Genomic DNA, 17441 nt, shown 5'->3' with positions numbered 1-17441 from the left:
ACACCTGGTGAAAGCCAAACCGCTGCAGACTCAATGCCTTAGTGCCCAACATGTGAGTTTCTTGAAGAAGGAGCACATCTGCCAGGTCCCTCTTCGCCCAGCGAAGCACAGCCCCCCGCTTAATCTTGTCCAGGAGCCCCCGAACATTCCAGCTCAGAATACGCATGGAAGCGCCAGGAGACGCTAGCCGTGGAACATCAGCCATTGTCACGATGAGCCAATTCCCGCAATCCCCAGCTTCCGACCCAGGCCTCCAACACCCCAGTTGCAAAGATCACAAAAAGCACGTGCACCCCACAGAACACAACCCCGAACCCCACAACCCCTCGCAACCAGACCCACCCCATAAGCAACCCAACATCCCAATACCCCCCCCACCCCCACCCCTATACCTCAAGAAACAATGAAGTATCCGTCGCGGCATACGGTACTTCAGGCCCAGAACATAGCGCCGAAAGCCAGCCATGCCAATGAATCCCAACTAGCCCCCCTGCAACCAACCAGACACTCCCAAAACCACCCCCCAGCCCCAACAGGAGGAGGCAGTCCATAGAACGTGCCCCAAACCCCCCCTCAAGCATACATCAAGGTCAGAAGCAATGCATCACAAAAAAAAAAAAAAACATTCGTCCGCAAGGGTCCCAAGCATTCCCCAAAGAACAAGGTAATACTGCACCAGCCAATGTCTGTTCCACCGACCAAAGTGCAGCCGCCGCAGTGCACGGCCACAGATGAAAGGCAAGGAGTAGGCAGTCAGCGGACGATGATCAGGGGTCCTTGCCAGAGTGATAGGTATCAGGCTGTGTGTCCCCCAAAAGGGGGTCTCGGGACAAGGACCTCCGTCTTGAGCGAGACTTGCGATGCAGTTTCCCTTTGTTCGGCTGATCGCTCCAGTCCGGAGATGAGCTGCGCGATGACCCGGAGTGCAACCCCGGTTGGACGTGTGGTCGAAGTCTGACCGCCTCGTCGGTCCATCTGAAGACGGCCTCCGGAGTATCGCAGAGTTGAAGATCACCCGGAGGCGGGCCGGGTAGAGCAGCGAGTATTGAATTTTCAGGCTTCGCAGCTTGGCCTTGGCTGCCAGGAAGGAATGCCTCTGCTGCTGGACCAGCCTGGTATAGGCCGGGAAAATCATGATCTTATGATTATCATAGAGCAGAGTGTCCTTAAGCCGCGCCTCATGGAGAATGATGTCCCCGCCATGGAAGTTGAGGATCCGGGCGATGATCGGGCGAGGCCGCTCCCCGGCCGGCGGCTTCTGCGACGAGGCGCGGTGCGCGCGCTCCACCACAAAGCAGCGCGACAGGGTGTCCGGAGGTAGCCAGCTCTCCAGCCACCGGGATAGGAAAGCGTCCATAGGCCCCTTCTCACAGTCCTCCGGAAAGCCAACAAAGCGCAGGTTGTTCCGCCACGCCCGCCCCTCGGCGTCTTCCACACGAAGTGCTAGGCCCCGCTGAGTCTGCTCCAGGTCGGCAACCTTCTTCTTGAGGGCGCCAACGTCTCCTTCCACCGCCGTGACCCTGGTCTCCGTTTCAGTGATGCGGGCGAACGCATTGCGAAGGTCCTGACGCAGCAGCATCACATCGGCACCCACCGCGCCGATCTTCGCATCCAGCATGTCACGGGATTGTGTAATGGCCGTCAGCAGCGCCGCGTTGTCCGGTCCAGCATTCTGGCCCCCACCGGCCGCCCCGGCACCTCCTCCAGAGCCAGTGAATTTATCAATAGGTCCCGTCTTAGTGGCGGCTGTGCCACCCCCGCCTCTAGTCATGGCGGCGGCAGCAGCAGAGACAGCCAGGCAACACGCGCCTGTAGCAGGGTCGCCCCGCGCGACTTTCTACCACTTAGGCCCCGGCCGGGGCGTCCGGAGCACACCAAGCCACTCGGTATCCACACGCCACCAGTCCGCCAAAACACAGGCCGGGACCCAGGCAATGTCACTCCTCCAAGGCGCAGTAGTCGCCAATCACAAGCCCAGAACGGGGCTGCCGAAATGGCGCCGCCAGTCTATCCGCTCCAGTCGGCTCAGCAAGCCCCTCGACGCCGTAGAGCAGTATGAACAGGGCGATTGTCGGATCCGCACTGTCGCCTCGTCGGGACACCACTCCGCCGGACGCAGCAGCAGGGCGCGTCGTCCCTCCACCTCCGGTGACTCCGTCCCGACCTCGGCTCACCCTCCAACTGACGCGCCAATGGAGGCCCGGAGCTCCAACGACCACACCACCGTGCTCCACCGGCCACCAGCAAGCACCTCAACAGCAGTAGGTGAAGGAAGAGGGCTCAGGGCAAGGATAAATTAGCGGATAGTGATCGGGCCGGCAGGAGCTCTACAGAGCCGCGTCCGCCATCTTCGCCCTCGAAGCCACGCCCCCGTTCTCTTTTTTTAACTTGCAAGAAATCCCGTGATGTTGCTGAAAAGCTTCTTTTAATGCCCCCTGGATTCCGTTACGTTCAGCTAAATAAGATCAATTGTCAATTTCTTCCAAAATGGCGTTATGCATTGCACGCAGTACCGGATGGTTCTCCTCACGCACCGCTGATAACACGTGTATCAGCAGTGACTCACGTGCCACTGAAGACTGTCAAGTAAGTAGCGTGTGTTGTTTTCCTTTTAAAATGTCAACTGTTAGGGTTTTCTAAAGCACACCCTCTGCTTTTCCTCAAATTAATTATCCTCAGTGCATCCGCTTTTCTCCTAATAACAAACGTGTTCCTCTCACCGTCTAATAGTAACGGTTGTATTTATTTCCTTTTCACCCTCATGGCATTGACATTTGCTCCGCTCATATGACATTGTACACACTCTCTAGCATGTCTATGCTTCTCACTCTTAAAGCATTTTCAATTGCTCCGCCCATACAGCATTCTTCCCTCAGCCGTCTTTCTACAAATTTTTTAAACTTGTTGCTTTGCTCATCTACAGAAATAACTGCAGTTCTTTCTTTGTCACTGTTTCCATCTCTTTCCACCCTGCGATAAATCACATGCTTTAATAGCGCGTTGTTCACTTTTGAAAAGGCAGACTTGTGCTCTCCTTCACGCTTCACTACACAGTGTGTTTACATAGAAAGTGAATACTCTTCCTTGCCTTTGCGCTCCATTGCACGCAACGTGTATACTAAACTCGAGCTGCCTCTCGCCTTCACTGCGCACAGAATATTTCCTTTAAAACAACTGTCTCGAGCTGCAGTTCGCGCTCCCTTCACGCACTTTATTTATATTCAGTTAACAATGCCGCCGACTTTCCTCCTCTTCCTGCTGCTTGCCTCGCGCAGTTGCACATGCGTTCTTCCTTCTAACTCAGATACGTCATAATGCCTTTGTCCACAGCCGCTCCGCTCCGCCGCACTGCTTGCACTTCCTCACGCGCCTGGCTCACGCTCGCAGGTATTTTTAAATTATAATAAATTCCTTCTGCCTCCAGCTCTCACCTTTTCCAGTCAAAGTTCATCTTTTCTCAGCTACGTCAGATACGTCTCCTCCACCGCTCCTCTGCTCAGCTCGTACTTCCTCACGCGCTTGGCTCACGCTCACGGAAAACTTGTCACTATTCAAATTCAACTTGCCACTCTCACCTCTTCTAGCCAAAGTTCATCTTCTCTTGGCAACTTCATTCGACAAACTCCTCTGCCGATACTTCACAATGCTCACTTCCTTCTCCGCCTCACCCCGGTGCTTTGAATCAGACTTTAAGCTCCGTGGTCTTCTCACAAAGTCCGTGGGTCCTCACACAGAGTTGCCGATCCTCCGTCGCCAACTTGTAAAGTATGGGCGTAGACTTCTTAATGCTCAAGTTATTTATTGGCAACTCTGCAGTCAGGGGACAACAACATCAACCTCTTCGATCCCTGACTCCTCAACCGTCTCTCTAGCCTCCCCGTACATTCCACCCTCAACACTCCAGATCCCCAGTGATGTCCCCAGTATTCTAACACAGAATACTCCGACATCACAGCATGAACTGTGTGTGGCGTGTGCTGTCCCAGCCCCGCACTGAGTGCACTGACTCTTACTAGTCCACAGTGGAAACTAATACCAGGGAGACGCGCAATGAACATGTGGGAGATGAGTCACCCTCACGCCCGCCTGTGTTATGCGTTAATACGTTATTCTGAAGAAAAAACACTTCAGAAAATATGAGCCAACAGTTAAGATTGTAGCCTGCGGGTCTGTGGAGGAAGCCAGCAGCGCTGTCGAACAGCCCTCCCGCCGACGTGCAATCAGAGCACAGTGAGTGTATCGCAGTATAAACTCAATTGCTTGCGAAGCGTGATGCAGGTGCAGTAGCTGAGCAGGTTGAGTGCCAGCTGCGGAGATAACTCAGGGGCTCTAAACCTCTTACATTCACTCTACTGCAGTTCATAAAATTATCATCTTTTATTTAATTGAAACATATACTGAAACACCGACCATCACACTATTGTGTCTATCTTCTCTACCCCTGCTCAGTGCTTTGGGATGATAGCTAGTGACATGGAAGAGAGTATTGTTAGACCTGTGACCTTTTTGAATGGTCTCCCCCTATTTTGGTCCCTTTCTGCCTCCTATTATTTTTTTCCACCAACCCTTTTTGTGTGGCCTTAGGTCTCCGGTAGCCCAACCACTGCTACCCAGTGCTGAGGTACAGGTGCTCCTTCCTAAAATGGTGGATAGAGGGTTCCTAAGATGGACGTCTGCTAGAGTTACCTCAGAGCTCTGGCCCATAGGATAACAGAGGGTTCCAGCACCTTCCAGTCCACTCTAATGACCCAGGCCTAGGCTATATAAGGGAGGACACTGGGCGGCCATTTTGTTCATGACTGGGCTGGCTGGAGTGCAGACTAGTAGGGGGATTGTGACTCAGGCTGATTTGATTGCTCTTAGGGGCTGCTACTTAGTGGTGATCGCTTCCCTCCTTTCTACTGATCTGGCCCTGCCTGTGGAAAGTTGCCAGAGCTAAGCTCTACTGTGGCCACTCTTAAAAAGGAACAACATTTCTTTAGCATCCGATGAGTAACCTGGCCCCGACCCTGGAATTCTGGAAGGGTGGTACTGTGGGATATAGAGGCCACGTGGAAGGAGAAGACTTCTAACCTGATCTCTGGAATAAGGTGAAATCTGGAGTGGTGACTAGGGTTGTTGATTGACCTGTATTGAGAGCGTCAACCTTCCTCGAGGTCGTAACAGCCCAACTCATTCATAGTTGTTAATTGTGCCCGTGATAAACCCCCCCCCCCGCCCCCTCTTTCTCAACCTACGCAACCTGGCTGAGGCGCTGGGCGCCAAGGTAGCCGGCGTCACTGCGCCCGAAATCAGATGTGGAGATCGCCCAACTAAATTCCGTGCCATGCTTGAGGAGAAGGTGCGTCGCCGGCTTGAGGAAAGAGATGCAGGGCGGGGTCGCTTGGCAACCAGACTCCCGACCGGCGCGTCTCCATACTCCCTCAAGCCGGAATTTCCTGGTGTGTGAGAGTCTGCTGCGGCCCTGTAGAAGGCCGGGTCGTCCTCGGGAAGGCCAAGGGCAGAAGAGCCTCCGGGAAAGCACATCCTGCGGATCGGCAGTAGCCTCTTCCCGCCTCAGGCATAGTGCCAGTCCTGAGCAGGAGGGGGAAGATCGGCCCGCGGACAGCCCCAGAATCGCTTAGCGCAAGTGCCGGTCGACCTGAGGTATTCGGGAACCGGGGAGGGCTGAGAAGGGATTATATTGGAGCAGAGAATTCAAGAGCTAGTCCCCCAAGGCAGACCCCTCCTCAAGCCAACTTGACACTCTTAAATGAAGGACGTGGGTGACAACCTTATTCTCCCCCCCGCCCCCCGCTCTTTGGAAATAAGATCTCCTGAGTAATGATTCAGGCCCAGGAGTAAAGAAGAGTCAGCACCCTTTGACTCAGTAGCCTTCTGATGTTTAACAAATGCCTTTCTGAGCTTATTTAAGTTGATGAAGAAGTCAACTACACTAGAATATCAGTTTATCTCTGAATGAACTAAGGGACCAATTGTATGTACTACAGTAACCTTTGATGTAGTTACCGGTTTAAGTTAACTGGAATTCGGTCACAAATTAACTAGGAGTGTTATTTCTACCTATTGTCTACCAAGTTAAATGTAATTGAAAACCAGGTGGCTAAACAACCATTGTGGAGAAATGTAATGAGCTGTGTGGCTAATGGATGTAAATCCCAAAAGGGAATGTTCAAAGAATTAATTTCTTAAGCAAGATGTTTTCACTCATTTTTCCTGTATTCATTTACCACATATAGAGATAAAGCTAATCTATTCTCTATTTTACAGATGGTGTGGTGTCATTTTTGGTGGGTATGCGCTGGGGTGTTGTAGTGTGTGTGATGCAAGCATGTCACGTATGCCTTCTAGATTTAGCCTTCCAGCTAGTGCCATGCTAGCGTAAGTGGGCCGGCAGCCCCGTTTCCAACAAGTATTGTAAAAGTAAACAGATCAAAAACAATACATTTCGGTAATAATATCGCTACAAGCCCAATATAACTGGTATGTTATTTCAATCCATTTCACCGGGTCTGCACCGCAGCAATGCCTGGCAAGTAACATATGAAGGACTGTGCTGTGCCTGGCTCGAATAGAATGTCATGCTGTGGTCTTGGAATCGATTATGCCATGTTCCCTTCACACCGAAGTAAAAATTGTTTATCACTTTGCAACTTCCCCTCACACCCTTCCACCAGAAAAAAGCGGACTCGTAGGTCTTGCCTCCTAGAGACAGTGCATGTACTGCCTGTTATGAGACATACTATGGGCCTACCAAGAACATGCAGGTGCCTGGAGTCCACCTGTTGCTTACCATTGGTTGGCTTTACTGTCACTCATTTGCCTGCTTCTTGTCCCAGTTTGTCTATTTTGTGTTTGTCCCTCCAGTGCAGCCTAGCCTCTTTTCCAACTCTTTGGTTGGTTGGCTTCTAAGCATCCACTGCTTGCTTTTAATGCAATACTTTTTCTTTTAGGTTCAGCACTTAATGGCAGTGCATGTATTTTTCAGCAGTTTCCCTCAGAATTCCGTGTTGCTCTCAGGCTCCATGTGCTTCTGTCCACCTCCCACCTCCATGTTACGTTTAACCTCATGTACCGCCTCCTTGCTTTCTCGTTCAAGTGCTTCTCTCCTGCCCACTTCAAGTTGCTCTATTTCACCTGTTTGTTCCTCCCGTGCTCAACTTTGCTTTTTGTGTCATCTACTTTCCCTCACCCAACCTCTGGGTTCCTTCTGCCCTAGTTGGATGCATTGGGGTTTATGACTTGGACACATTTATACAGCAATTGAGTTTTTATTGATAAAATGGATGTATAAAGTTGAGAATGTATGATAATGAGAGAAACTCTAATGATTTATAAAACAGAAGGAAAACATAAAATCTAAAAATAATTACATTGGATACACTCTTGTTTATTTGGGTTAACCTCTTTCGATGCTCATGACGGCTCCCGGCTGTCATGAGTCACGGTGGGCGTGTGCTGATGACGGCCGGGAGCCGTCATGACCACGCCCGCAACCGGAATGCTCAGCACTGCGGCTGAATTTGTGCCGAAGTGATGAGGTTGAAGTGCCCTTCTGAGGCAGTACTAGCCTGTGCACTTGAAGACAACACTTGAGGAAATACAGTGATTGTGCATAGACAACTAGTAAATACATGCGCTTAAAATGAGTGCTTAACCCAAAAGAAAAAAAAAATAGTCCTTAAAAAGCAAGGTGTGGAAGCATTGAAGCCAACCAATGAAAATAGATGGTAAAGAGGAACCACCCCATCAATGTTCCCTCTAATTTTTTTCCTGTGTGTGCGGCAGTGGAGGGTCTCTGTGCGCTGCAACCATGGCTATGTGCACCAGGAACCAGACCACCCGCGTGTGCAGTGCCAAATGGCACTCCAAACGTTTACTTAAAAAGGTGAAAAGATGGTGCATTTTCACACATACAGAACCACGTTAAGGGCTTTAAGGTTTCTTTCTTTCTTTTTTGAAACCATGACTGGTTTTAAGGTTTATTTATGATCATGTGCATTGTAATGTTCTCATCAACTGTTTTTTGTCAATTGTGTTAATGTACATTCACTGTTTGAATTGTGATGTCTCCCCTTGTTCTGAACATATGTGAATAACTATGCTCAATAAAAAATATTGAATAATTGAGTAGATAAATACTCCAAACCATATGATTGTTTCTTGGTTTGCCATATCATAATTGCATAACATGAATGTGATGACTAGATCCTCTTTGTTTTTCTAATAGTAGGCCCTTTCTAGTTGTCGATAAGGGCCATACCCCCTTTGATATAAATACTTTCTAAAACTGGCAATTTCAGAGTTGTGACGTAAAATATGAATTTACCATTGAAGAGTATTTCAAATTACAATTATGCAGACACCAAACAAGGCATTCCTACCTGCTCCAAAACAAAATAAATCATTTATTAAATATAATTAGGTAGTCCAATGTTATCCTCTGGGAGAGGTTGGCCTTCAAATAGTGAACATTGGATTTGGAATTTTTTCACTACCTGGGTATAAGCAGATTGTGAGGCCTAAGATTCTATTTAATTTCAGTTCAATAATCCGGTTACTTCCTTTGTACACTTGACTCGCCAAAGAGAGCAAAATCAAGCAGAGAAGGCTTACCTCAGGGTGCAGGAGAGGGATCACGATTCAGATAGAGCATAATACAGTACTATCAAATGTGTGACTCCTCTAGAAACTAGGAGCATGGTTTAGAGGGCAGTATAGATTGAAACTCTCAAAATAACTCCATACCTCACTGCCCATACCATGTACATGCCTCGTTTCCTGTATGCCCACCTTACACTCACCCCTCCTATCACCACCCTGATGGCCTCAATGCTGCCCTCGGTCACACCAGACTATTCATTTTGGCCCCTAGTAAAACATTTGCGACTACACATAGTGTACACTAAATAAGCTCTTGTTGTACCATGGGTACATTTACCCTATAAAAGTATAAAACATACATTGCACTGGGGCCTGACAGAGACTGAACTAATAGTATTTTCACTCATAAGGAGTGCAGCCACATTACCACTAGGGGATGTGAAATCAAGCCGAACATCTGGCAAAGTTGTGTATTGTATCCCTTGGGAAAGATGACGATGAAGGTCTAGCAATCATAAAATTTTGTCATTGACCAGAAAAAAGATGATTGTCTACATTATGGTGGTCTGCAGTGGTTGTAATTCAAATCCTTAGGAGAACAGAGACACAACACAATCCCAGGTAACATAAAAAGATCATAGCTATGTCTCCATTCATGCACAAGCATTATTAAAGCGGGAAGCACTATTGGGGTTGGGTCTCGATATTAGGCAAGAACAGCTGACTGTATGCACTTATGGTTATAATTTACACATAGTGTAGTGTTTGTGTGTGTGAATTCCTTGGTATGCAAACCTCACACAGCCGCATGATAAGCAGATGCATGCTTTAATACAATCCTGCACATGCGATTTTAGGCACTGCCATCACGTGTGTGGTAATGGAGAGCACTCTTGCACTGTGCAGATTAGCATGGCTATATTCATCCCAGACAGGAAGTTGTTTTGGGACTCCAAGTCCGTTGTGCTGCATGTCATGATTTATGCTTATAACACTTTATCCAAAAAAACTGTGCATGCTTATGATAATGTAGGGATGCAAATCGCATCTCATCTTTTCTGGTAATGGCAGTATCATTCATGCCCATGGTAAGGCTTCCCAGCTCGACACGCTGATGTGGATCACCATGGCTTCATGGCTCAAGCCCCCTGAGTGCCTACATTATCCTCCACAAGCCATGTGCAACCAACCCAGCTGGCAACTGGTCCAGCAGTGCTGGCACACATTTCACAGTCAGTGCACAAGCCTCCGCCTTGTTCCAGTCACTCTCTCTGTGATAAAGGCCTTCAGGACCAAAACCCCTCATATGTTTTTTTTATTTTAGTTGAAAGGTTTTATATAGCGCAGGCTAGACCCGGAGGTATCAGAGCGCTTTACAGGAGTATCAGACCATAGTTGTAGGTAACATCGTTACAAAGGTTATATAGTTATTAGAGCATAGCAACATAGTTACATGCTCGGTCGAGGCAAACAACAAGGGCATATGAGTAAGGGAAAAAGTAGGCAAGGGGAGCGATTCAGGGGGGGGCGGGGAGGGGGGGAGTGGTAGGAGCAGGGGAAGTAGACAGTGTATAAAGGAGGGAAAGAGGAGGGGGAGGGTGAGGTTGAGAGACACAACATGAAAGAAGAGGGGGAGGGTGACAGGGGCACAACCTGGTAGACGAGTAAACGCTGCGTCCAAAGTCCAGTAAGCTGTGATCCATGGGGAAGTGATATCATTCCCCCAACTCAGATGCGAGTTCCCGGCCCTAACGGCCGTCTGGCATGGATATCTCTGCTGTGCTCTGGGGCAGCACACTCAGTACAAGCCGACAGCCTCACCGAGGCGTGACACAGACTAACAGCGTGGGGGCTTGTGTGCCTTTTAACAGTGGGTAGTCCTGCTCCCTATGACAGAACCCCCTTACTTGCAACACTCGACCAGCACATACCAAAAAGGTTTAGCTTCAGCGCACCCCAATCCACACAATCCCTAGGGTATTCCCCTGGCGCCAGCATCGCTGCCAGGGAAACACCTGGTGTAAACCAAGCTTTTAACAGAGCCAGGAGAGGGCATGCAGGAATGAAAACCTTACATAAATACGAACATATTCTTAGCAAGGGCACCTACATGGCAAGCAGCGGTCTAGAACTGCAGCAAGCAAAGATGTTTAAAAGAGGAAAGATGGGAAAGGGTACCTTCCAGCCGGCGGAGCTGTTACTGTCCCCTTTATCTTTGAAGAAGGGCACGGACTTCACCATCCACTCGTAGATCTGGGACAGGGTGAGCCGCTTCTCCGGGGAGTTCTCGGTGACCTGGCTGATCAGCTTGGCATACGACTGATTGCCCAAGGCGTTGCGCTGAGAGCCGCCCTTCCGAGGGGTCGTTCCCCCAACCCCTGCCATGCCTCTGCCACGGCCCTGCTTTCCAAATTATTCTGCGGGTAGAAATCAGCCTCTTGGCCATCGCACCAAGCTTCGTGCACTGGGATCCCTTCGGACGGAGGTTCCTGCTTCACAATGGACAAGTCCGGCCTCGGCAGAGGCCATGTACAGGACCTGGGCCGGCTCTGAGGCTCGAAGTCAGGTTCAATGTCCACCTCGCCCTGCTCCAGGGCTTCCTCTTGAGAGAACGTCAGTGAAACCAAGGGTGCAACAAGTGCTTGTTTTCAGCTCGATACTCACCGCCCCGTTAACTTCACCGATGGCAGGTGGCTGGGCCCACCATGGCAGCAGAGAGGAAACTTCAGTCCACTTGAGGCAGGAGGCAAATTAAATCCTGCTAGCCTGCCTTCGAAAGCATGCTCACAAAGTTGTAGCCGTTCACAGATTTCAGCTTTCCAGGTGTATTGCAATCATACTGAAGAATAACTTCAGAAACTACACAAAGAAAGCAAGTTACTGTAGATGGCGAGCACAGGACGGATGACGTCACCAACAGATAATCCTTACGGTGGCCGAACGCTGTCAGACAAAATAAAGCACATGCATCCATGTTAATTCCAGCCTGTTTCATTAGGAACGCGAGGCTGCGGGGGAGATTGCCTGTCTCTATCTCAGTATCCATTTCAATTGCAGCCCCCTCACGAGGTGCGACCAACATGGGCACCCAAACAAAAGCCCTCAATCACCCCCGCAGCCTCGCCCCACTACCAAACCATTGTATTGTTCTGATAGTAAAGCGAGGCCGCGGGGGAGACCGAGTGCCCTCATTCAAACATCCATGTTAATCGCAGCTCGCGAAGGGGCCGCAATTAACATGGACACCTAAACAACGGGAGACAATCTCCCCCGCAGCCTAGCGCTCCCAATAAAACATTACAACAATAGAAAAAGCACACGCAAGTGGCCCAAAAATACTTACCTCCGCAATCTGGAAATGCCCGTTCTTCGCACCACGCGCCTTTTAAAAGCGGCGGCGGCGCGAATATTCTCACGGGATGTGCCCTCTGTGCGCGCTCCACACATGGCACTGCGCGCTCGGGGGTAGAGAAGTGCGCGGCCGCGCGGCTTATTGGGAACATTGCACCCCATGGGAGGGACAAACAAGACTGGCAAGATAAAACACAAAAAAGAAGGCCAATGAAAGACAGGAAAGCACACCATGGGTGGGGCTCCAGGCCACTAAGTTCTTGGTAAGGTTACAATATGTCTCGCCAACACAATGCATGCCAGTCTAGTGGGCTCAACCTAAAAACTGTCCTATGCTTTTGGCGAAGGGAGCCAATGCAGAATATGCATATGAATGTAAACATTTGATTTATTGGGAGACCTGTATGTGGTTTTCCTAGTTATGGCAAAGTTACAGGCTTATCACCCGCATGATGAAACACGTTTTGGCAGGGCAGAAGTACATTTTAAAGGAATAAAGCTTGGAATTAAAGGCTGCAATGATGAATCTCTGACCTATATGCCATTTATGAGAAAGATTTTGGTGCGCAAACATTCGTATGCATTATTAAAATGTATTTGTTTGTCACATAGGGATTCATTTTAGTGTATGAAGCGATAGGAGGAGAGGATGGATACACATTTGTGTGCTCTATATAGACCCTTTGCCACATTTCCCACAGAAAGTACCAGTGCCACAGTTTTGTAGCAACACCTTTATTGTCGTACACAAATAAAAAAAGTTCTTATGTTACAATCAACAATCAGAAGTTTGCCACAAGCGTGACAATCAACTGTGGCGCTGTCCTTGTTGGCAACTTGTGCAATTTCTTGGACAGATCAGCACACCGCTTGAACCAAAACTGGTTTTAAACATAAAGCACAGAACAGCACTCTCCCATCCCTTCCTCTGTATGCATCCCCTCTCAAACCCGATTTAGAAATCTAAAGGCCAAGTTGTTAAAACAGTCACATGATTAATAACATTGGTGTGAAAGATATAAAATAGATGGAACCATGGGAATAACAAGTTGGAAGATACAAAAAAAATCTTTAGAACGAATAGAATATATAATTGCTCTTCAGTAAGTGCTTCTTTCTTTGTACATGGACTGGTCTTGCATGTTCGTCCATCTTTTGTCCACATCCTACACCGTTGCATGTACTCAACAATTCAAATTAGTATAGGACAACAATCGACCTTCCATCTAGGAGTTCTTCTGTAAAACCTTTGTCGTAACCTGCACAGAAAATGACAGAATTACTCCAATCCTAACTTTACACGGAACCTTTGAAAGACATCACCAAATTGTAAATACAGGTCTCCATAAAATAGAAGAAAAAAAAAAGGTAGGCAAAGTACTGTTTTGAATCTATCAGAGTGAGCTGCAGACTCCAGCAATAGCACAGTTGTGTCAGTTATGGCGTGGAGTCCTTTTCGTCCAAAGGCCTGCTTGATTTTCTCAAAAGTTGGGTGGGTATGAAATTACAAGATCGTGTGCTAAACTATAGCTTAAAATAATGCTAACTACTTAAATAGGTTTTTGATATATTTTGTAACCTCAGCACTAAGCATGCTTGAGTCTTCTAAAGGGATAAGGTACACTGAGTCAATTCACAAGTGGATTTCCATAACCTCATAAGGTACTTCTTCCAGTAAACGGACTATCCGGATGCAAGAGCAGCACTGATCTCAGTTTGGATGGTCAACGCACCACAGGTTCTTAGTGGCTCTTTCTAAATGGGACCTTGCTAAGTAGTGAATAGTAAAACCACCTTTGAGTAACACATTCTGGATGCTAGCACTCTCCTCATTGCAGGGGCTCTTTGACTGTATAATGCTTCAACAATGAGGCATGTAAATAAAAGGAAGAATCTTTGAATGTCTGCCCACTGCAACAAACTCCATCCGTATTGTAACAGGTTCATTGCGACCCTACTATAATACCAATTGGTTACCTTTATAGGACACATCACTTAAAGGCTATTTACATAGAGTAAAACAAAACAGAATGGTGGAATGCTTGAATTGTTAATTTCAACCATTGGTAATTATCTTTGGACACATTCCAGTAGATCATTTTCTGCCCACTGTCATCTAAGGCACAACCAGTCATATGAAAATAAGCTTGGAATCTAATCCAATTGCTGAGAAGGGACGGATTTGGAACAGGCTGCCAATCTATCCTTCTTAAATGTAATCTCCCACACAAATGCACACTTACCCCACTAATCTACGCACTCCATGGACCAATCTCTACATTAGCTGTTAAGAATAAATCACAAGCACTTTGATAGGCTATGTCATTGTTACATGGGTTGCATCACCTGCTCAGTTTTGTACTGTTACGTCCCTCTTAGGGGAGCGGAACGTTTGATCCTAACATATACTGCTGTAATGTGACCATCAAGGAAACAATCAATAAAATAGGTTTAAAAACAGACTGATCACAAGCATGATCTTAAAAACCAATGCCTTCCTACCAACTTCAGCAACTCTATGAAGCTTGGCCAAACAAATCATCAGCTGGTACAAACATTCACAAACTAACACCTCCAGAAGCTCAATATGGAATCCATTCTCATGGAGCCTGCAAGCTAAAGGTATTATTTTCACCACTCTGCTCAGCACCATTCCAGCAACCCTGGAATCCTCAATCATTGTAGAGGAGAGACTTGTAATCCTCTTTCACATACCTTTTGCTCACACTGTCCCAGGTAGCCAGGAAGAGTTTTGTAGCTTTCTTTATTTGCCTCTGATTCAAGATATTAAATATGTACAAAAGTCCAATAGTATAATAATCCTTAGAATCCAGTCCTTACTCCAGCCCCACCAGGAGCAGACTGCCTGCTGCTCAGCCCATCTCCAGCTGTCACCACTCATCCACACAGGCACCCAGGCATTCCACGCATCACAGGCACACCAACATTCCAATAGCAACTCTCAAACTGGCCTTAAAATTTTACAGACTGCATTAAAAAATTGGGGGTTCATGAGGAAGATATTCAATATTCCCTATTACCACACACACTCCCCGATATGGGACTCTCCTGGTACACCTCAATGCCTCCAGGATCAACTGTCACGACCCTTGAAAACAGCTGGCTTTAAAAAAATGGGGAGATCTCTGGGTAGATTTGGGCCTAATGAGTTGGAACTATGTTGGTACAGTTTACAGAGGGACAGTTGACTAGGTTTAAGTACTACCAGTTGTCTGCCTGGTGGTCCAGTCAAAACATGCAAAGGGAGGAAGATACAGATATTCTTGATGCAATCGGCAGAAGGGGGAAATGGGTAAAAGAGTTATCATTTTGGTACAATTTAATGATCAAAGAAGAGGAGAGTAAACTGTACATGGAGATAATAAAGTTATGGGGAAACTGTATAGCTGAGCCCCCTGAAGAAGTCTGTAAGGCATGGTTAGACTCTTTCTCCCTTTCACAGAGGCTAATTAAACCTGCTAATTTAAGGCGCAACCACCTGTTTACGGCTCAGAGTCTATAGTACTCCGGCCAAACTGCATAAGATAACTCGAAACAACTATTATTGTCCCCGTTGTAATTATAACGCCGCTGATGATATCCACATTTTTCTGGAATGTCCAGCCATTCAAAACTACTGGAAAGCGATAATGGATTTTTTGGGAGATGTACTTTCCATAACTATTACATGTTCTCGCAGATTAGTCTTCTTTCGTTTACCGGAAGAATACAATATCAAGAATTTGGATACTCAATTCATTTTTTACACAATAGTTATCGCAAGGAGACAAATCTGCATGGAGTGGAAGTCAGCGGCTCCCCCTAGATTTGCAGTATGTTTGAAGTATTTAATGGAGGTGTGTAAAATGGATCAGGCTGGCCGTAGCGAGAATTCGGAGAATGTCTGGTCTAAACTGATGGTCTGGGTAAATAGGTGAGTAGTCCTGTGATTATGCCAGAGGTTGTGTCGGTCCTGTCCTCCACCAGGCCTGGGGTGCCTAAAACAGGCCTGGAGGAGTAGGATAAGGAAAGCAGCCTACCTCTGGGAACCCCTGTCTGCTATGATACCGTTTTCCATGGCGGACTCGAAAAACAACAGTATAAGAGGCAACAGCGAGACCCATCTAGAGCATATATATTCTGGTGGCATATATGAGGACAAATATTAACGAATTTAAAAAAAAAAAAAAAAAAAAAAAAAAAAAAAAAGTCCAATAGTATGATAATCCTTAGAATCCAGTCCTTACTCCAGCCCCACCAGGAGCAGACTGCCTGCTGCTCAGCCCATCTCCAACTGTCACCACTCATCCACACAGGCACCCAGGCATTCCACGCATCACAGGCACACCAACATTCCAATAGCAACTCTCAAACTGGCTGAGCAGCAGGGAGACAGCTAGGCTGGGTAACATGCATTAACACAAAGAGGATAAAACAGACTTCTTTTCACCACTCTGCTCAGCACCATTCCAGCAACCCTGGAATCCTATATCATTGTAGAGGAGAGACATTTAATCCTCTTTCACAAACCTTTCGCTCCCACTGTGTCCCTTCTACCACATCCCACTTGTCCACCAGCAGTCCACCTTTGTAGACCATATGCATCTACAAACTCCACAGGGTTCAGATCCAGCTCTATCCAGAGACTGAACCAACCTCCACTTTCTCAACGTCTTCAAATGCATCACATTCCAACCACCAAAAATACCTCAAGCTGGAAAACTAGCTAAAAAAAAAAACATAAATGCATGCCCCAATGATAGAAAATTATTTACTACCTGAACACCTCCAAAAATACAATATGCTTAAGTTATTGATTGTTTCAAAGGGGAACCTAACTTGTACCACTTCAGCTGAACTTCAACCATCCTAACATTGCTCTGGCCAAAACTTAAGAAATGCGCCAATCACCACCATACTATTCAAAATCTTCCTAATTCTCAGTTGAAGGCAGTACACAATATCACACCACCTCTACCCGAAGGTATTGTCCCGCTTTACATGAGCACCAGTTGCATTACACACAGACCCATTCATTTGTTTTTTTAGGCAATGGGAGATTTCGCGATTTTACTAGAATCACGTATGATTCGTGAGCCTTCCTCCAGTCCTGCACCTGGTTCCACAGCTTCAAATTTGGCCGCTCTGGCCGTTAAGCCACAGCCTTCTGGAAAGCTCTCAACACTGGACTCTTCCTGTGAGCTGCTTTGTGAACATGCAACATTACTAGAAACCTACGTGTCCAGATTTGTGGCCAGTTGACTTCTAAGCACTTTTATATATAAAAGAACATGACAGCAGCTTTGTTGCAAAACATTAAAAAAAACACTGAAAGCAGTGATCATCCAAAACTTCTGATATGCCAGTTTTGTATTTTACATACTGTTTAAAGTGAGTTTCATCTACTTTTGATAACGGTTATTCCCAGGATTCTTTCTACATCTGAGAAAGTTATAGTCAGTTACATAAGAGCTCTAAAACACTGC

At 47.1% G+C, this 17441-nt stretch overlaps 1 protein-coding gene across 1 annotated transcript in view; it reads right to left on the bottom strand.

Annotated features, from left to right (window-relative positions):
- Positions 1-12674: 12674 nt before the first annotated feature.
- Positions 12675-17441, bottom strand: part of ALDH2 (aldehyde dehydrogenase 2 family member) — a 186333-nt gene continuing 181566 nt past the window's right edge. The window contains exon 13 of the mRNA XM_086943067.1: positions 12675-13214. Within this exon, the coding sequence (XP_086799193.1) occupies positions 13182-13214 (33 nt within the window). The 3' untranslated portion in view covers positions 12675-13181. The remainder of the gene's footprint in view (positions 13215-17441) is intronic.

This window comes from Lissotriton vulgaris, chromosome 11, assembly GCF_964263255.1.
Source record: "Lissotriton vulgaris chromosome 11, aLisVul1.2, whole genome shotgun sequence".
NCBI classification, from domain to species: domain Eukaryota; kingdom Metazoa; phylum Chordata; class Amphibia; order Caudata; family Salamandridae; genus Lissotriton; species Lissotriton vulgaris.
Note: the sequence above shows the minus strand (reverse complement) of the source record. Positions and strands in the feature narration are given on the sequence as shown.